Source organism: Gavialis gangeticus, unplaced genomic scaffold (genome assembly GCF_001723915.1).
Source record: "Gavialis gangeticus isolate Ggan-Ray unplaced genomic scaffold, GavGan_comp1, whole genome shotgun sequence".
Lineage (NCBI taxonomy): Eukaryota > Metazoa > Chordata > Crocodylia > Gavialidae > Gavialis > Gavialis gangeticus.
The window spans coordinates 3732051-3737383 of NW_017728993.1; the positions used below are offsets into that span (position 1 = coordinate 3732051).

General features: G+C 41.2%; 1 protein-coding gene across 2 annotated transcripts in view; it reads right to left on the reverse strand.

Moving 5' to 3' along the window:
- The window catches only part of SRSF11 (serine and arginine rich splicing factor 11), a 39586-nt gene that overhangs the window by 28783 nt on the left and 5470 nt on the right, over window positions 1–5333 (reverse strand). For both annotated transcript variants that reach the window (XM_019528404.1, XM_019528405.1), the window contains exon 3: window positions 423–556. In XM_019528404.1, the coding sequence (XP_019383949.1) occupies window positions 423–556 (134 nt within the window). The remainder of the gene's footprint in view (window positions 1–422; window positions 557–5333) is intronic.

Sequence of the window (5333 nt, forward strand, 5' to 3'; positions counted from 1 at the left end):
ACCCCTGCTAATCCACTTTCCCATTCACTCTCAAAAGAGAAAACTCTCATGAAGAGATTATGTAAAAGTGCAAGTGCTGAATAAGTCATCTTTCAGACAAAGTTTCTTATACAAACAAGTATTTTAAATTATGGTGAAGATGTCTTAAGTGAATCAAGAGTATAATTTACAAATAATTCTGCTTAAATATCTAAAATTAAGATATTTCTTATAGAAAATATTGAGACAAATATTCCAGCTTCCACTGTGTTACTAAAAATAGGGTTTCTTTAATGCAGAGGCTAATGACAGTATACCAGGGGTTTCAAAATGTTAATAAAACTCAGATGTTTTGCATGCTACTAAACCTCACTCTACAGAATTATACTGAAGTAAAATGCCATCATATGATGGCTTCATAGGCCATTAAACAATTCACAAACCTTCTGCATATGGTACGACTATCAACGCTCTGTCAACGAATACAGTGTTTGTCAGATGCTGGGCCACAACTGCCGAGTCAGGATCATGGAACTTTACAAAACAGACACGTGATGAGACAGGCAAAGGAGAATCACTAAAAAAAGAAAGAAATGTGTTAGATATAAAGTTAACAAAAGCAAATTCATTTGCAGAATTTGTTGTTTTTATCCATTCACTGAACTTAGGACTAAAGAATTGTGTTCAACTACAGAGTAGGTTTAAACCTACAAACATAAAAACTGTAATAGGGATTTCAGTTTTGTATCTTCTGCTATGAATTATAGTAACTGAAGATAAACTTATACTAAATGAATCACAACAAGATTCAGAAGCAGGATGTTGGTAGCAGACCACATCCAAAAATTAATTAGCATGCATCAGTATGGAATTCCAGAGGCAGAGATCCAATACAGAATGTCTTGTCTGGACATATGAATCAAAGTACTCTCCTCCTAGTACAAGATACTAGTATTCCCAGTACTCTCTTCCTTGATACAAGATCTCAAGATACAGGCCACATAATTTTATAAGAAGCATATTTTGCTCAGAAGTTAATTAGCAGATTGTTTACAACAAGGAACAAAGATAAGATTCTTCTCAGTTTACACCAAGGAAAATCAGCTCTCATGAGCTAGAAGTTTCAAGGCCCATGTAGAATGTGTTGCTGTGGCCAAGCCTTCAAACTGACAGAAATATGGTTTACAGCAAAAACCTGCGTACATGAGGCACAGTCAATGGCCAGAGTTAACAGGTAGCATGGCAAAGAACTACCACTATATGAATGTCCAGAAACAGTAATAAGACCGGTTCTTCAAGGTGCTTCTCTCTGGGTTGAATACAAGCCAGCTAGGCTTTCAATCAGAGCTCTCTTTAAAATAAGTGGAGAACAAGGTAACATTTTGTCAAGCAACAAACACACAATTGAATTTAATATTAGCTTAACAGGGTTTGATTGTTCCACCTAACCCCTGATTACTGTAAACATAAAAGCCAAAGACCAGACTCAAGAATATAACCATTACTATCAGAGACAGAAAGAATATATCAGTAAGAATAGTAATGCAATTTGATGCATTTGAAGGCTCCAGCATGCGTAGTCCTATGCAATATATTTCTGATAATTTCCTCTTATGATACGAAGCAAAATCCAGGTATACAAAATATTCTTTATTGTTTTGTGATATACATGTCTTTAAAAGAAATACGAAATAGTTCAAGTTTCCATATTAGAAAAACTGTACTTGCTGCTGAACAGATTTTATTATACTTATAATACAACTGTTAATTCAAAAACTTACTAGTATAATTCCAAATTTACTTCACATATGTCAAAATTCACACATACTAATAGTGGGTTTTTTTCACTTCTTGCCCACAATATGAGATCTGTAGAGCTCTCATTAGGGACCTTAACATTTTTGTAAGATACTTTGAGTTGTATACTTGGGCAGACAAATTATATTTTGCAGTGTTAAGTCACAGTATCTCTCAATCAGCACAAACCATATTAAAGTACTGAGTTTATAAAAAAAATATATTTAAAATGAGGTTTGCTATTTAAGTTATAATTATTTTAATTTTTAAAATAAAACTGATAAAATTAAATTAAAATTAAATGAAATTTAATATAAAAGCTCTAAGCCAACTATAATCTCATAAAACATTCATTTAAATGTCCTGAATCCGGAATGTTAACCTAAACATCTGTCAAAATGTTTAGTCTACATGCATTATGTGTATTTCTGTATGACAGAATCAGGAGTATATCTAACTTCTGAAGTCAGGCTCAATAATATTCAGAGCCTGACAACTGGATGCATCCTGTATTAATGGTCTGAGGTTCTAGGAGACCCAGGGGTTATACTGTTGGGTGCAAAAGATTGAAGTCATCACAGGGATCAGGACCTCACTCTATGATGCACCATGGTTTAAGGCTGTTTTATTTGTTAACATATTTTACATGCTATTGTACATTTAATTAAATTTCAGTTACCAACTTAATAGTTATTTAACAAAAACGTGTGTGTGTGTGTAGCATACTAAATAAATTTAATAAGAATCTGAAAATAACAAGTTACACCATTGCTTAAATAAATGCCTATGGGTAAGGTACCCCCACTATGTAGCAAGAAAGTGCACTAAATCCTGGCATAACGTTTCAATTTAACTGTAAAACAGTGCATTTTAGTGGTTAAATTAACCAATGAGAATGAGTCTCTCTTTAAAAAAGAACTGAAGTACAAATAAAAACTTTGATTACAACAGACAGAATCATAGAAAGTTAAGGTTCAAAGAGACCTCGGCTTTATCTAGTCCAAGCCCTCCTAAGATCATTTAAATCAAGACCTTCCACTTGGTGGTTTATGCCATTATATAAATTGACTTGGTTTTATTTTAACAGGTAGATTGATTTAACTAAGTGTAACCTAGTCTAATAACTTTTTGTGACTAAATTGTTCTCTCTTCAGGAGAGTCTGACAGGGCAAAGAGGCTTTATTTGAGAAGCTCTAAAACTGTGGTTCTGATCCCTTTTAGACTTAAAGCACCCCTCAAAAACCAGTGAAAAGCCAAGCCTCACACCAAAAGCCAGGTGTCTGTCTCTCCTTTGGACTCCATGTCTCCTGTAACTGGGACTAACATCTTCCTGAAATGAAGCAAGGACACAAGCAGCTGGTGAGAAAGGGAAACTGAACACAAGTAGATGGCTGAGCAAGGAGACAGACCTGATGAAGTGTCAAAATGCATGTGCACACATGTAAATGGGGAGGGAGGGGGGATGAAGGAAACTTGCATAAGGTGAGGCAAAAGAGTGAAGAATTAGCTCAGTGAAACAGACTATGACCGGCAACTAGCAGGGACCAGGATCTTGGAAAAGGAGCATAAAATGTGTTGGGAGAGAGGGAAAAAGGTAGTTCCCTGCAAAATCTAATCTTAAAATGTTGAGACTGCAACTCTTAATTCTATTCCAAAAGGTTAAAAAAAATTAAGACTTTGTAACCCTGATTTGGCCTCACGGTGCTTTATGACTGTGAATGGCAACACATATCCATAAGAGAAAGCATTCAGAAGAAATCATGATGTATATCAAGGGTTATATCCCACAGCAGGGGTTTTCAACCTTTTTTTAATCTAAGTACCCCCGGCGGCTGGACACCAAGCACGGGGAGGTGGGGGCTAGTATGGCCAAATGCCATGGGGTGGGGACCATGTGGCCAAACATGGAGCAGGGAGTTGGGAACAGCATGTGGGTAAGCTGCCATCTCCCAGGACGGGACAGGGCAGTGAAGCTCACCAGGCTGGGCGAGGGCAGTGGTGCCCCTCTGCAGGGCACAGCTCACCAGGTTGGTGTGTGGCAGCAGCAGCCATCACGTGCAAGCTTCCCCTCCTTGCAGAGGGGCACTGCTGCCCTAGCCCCGCCCTGGCCCTGCTCCCGGGGGTGGTGGCACTCCATCCCCACCCACCTGCACGTACCCCCTAGGAGCAGTCTAAGTACCCCCAGGGGTACGTATACCCCTGGTTGACAACCCCTGTCCCATAGCATAGCAATTAATGTCAGGGGCTCTAAGGCACTGAGCAGAATTTTGGCAAATCACTCAACCTGCCCTGGTTGCATCTGTACAGTAGTGACACTGTTTCCCCACATACATAGACAATGTAAAGATAAAATTGAGTGCCCAATAGTCATTAAACACAGCAATAGACTGTTATGACTTTTATACAAGTTAAATCTACTAAAAGGTGTTTCTGGCCCTCCTGGAGGAAAAAATGAAGGTCTGTGGCATCTAAGTGATTCTTCCTCAGCTATTAACATGTTAAATACTCACAAATCATAAAAAGTGTTTATCCGCTCCAATTACGGGCCCATTCTGTCTTCTCTGATACTCCAAATTTCAATACAAAATACCCAGTACAAAACAAACACTAAAAGCAGAATAGTGTTGACTATGTGAATTCACATCCAAACAGTATGGGAGAATTTTCTTTTTCATATGGGGGGGGGGAAGTGCGTTGTGGGGGGCAGGAATATGAAAGAACAAAGGTTTTCATGCAAAGGCATCTTTATTTTAATAACAATTTGAAGCTCAGCGAAAAAAACTGGTAAGAAATAAGCATAACAGACAAGAATCGACATCACGGCAGCCTGTCAAACGACATCGCTTGCTTCTTACACGCTGACACAGATGTTGCATGTGGGGAGTATCTATGGTCCACATGAATGCATCGTTACTTGAAACATCTTAACCTCTCGCTAACTTCCGCTTCTACTCCTACTCGATCAAACCCGACTGACACCTACTCCATGAAGGCAGCAGGGCCTGCTTTCTCGTGCCTCGGCTGCTGGAAAATCAGCAACTGAATTTCTATTTGGTGGCACTATTTCAGACGGGGCAAGCACCCAAGCTGCAGACCCCTCACAGCCTCTGGGCTCAGACGTTTCACGAGAAGCTGCAATGGGGTTTCCTAAGGGCCGGTTCTCTCCCAGCTGGATCCAAGCTCAACACCTCAGCAAACGAACTCCCCGGGGCCACTATCCCGTGGGAAGGGGCCCCAGTGGCTGTGACCCGGTGGGCTGGAGAAGGAGACGGGCCTCACTCTCTTAACAATGCAAAACACCGTCTGCCGGCTCGCTCCCACCTGCCTTGCTGCTTCCCAAGGCCCCTTTAGCCGGGCGGGCAGGACGCGGGCCGAGACGGGCTCGAGGCAGAGTGCGCACGGGAGCCGCCAGCCCCTTGCGAAAGCCGCGAGCAGAAAGCAGCCGCGCACACGCCGGAGGTTGGGGCGCCCCCTCCAGGCCCGGCCCGGGAAGAAGACGGGGCCAGGGCGCGCGAAGGAGGCCGGGCCCAGGGCGGCGCGGGAGCGGAAGGGGGCGG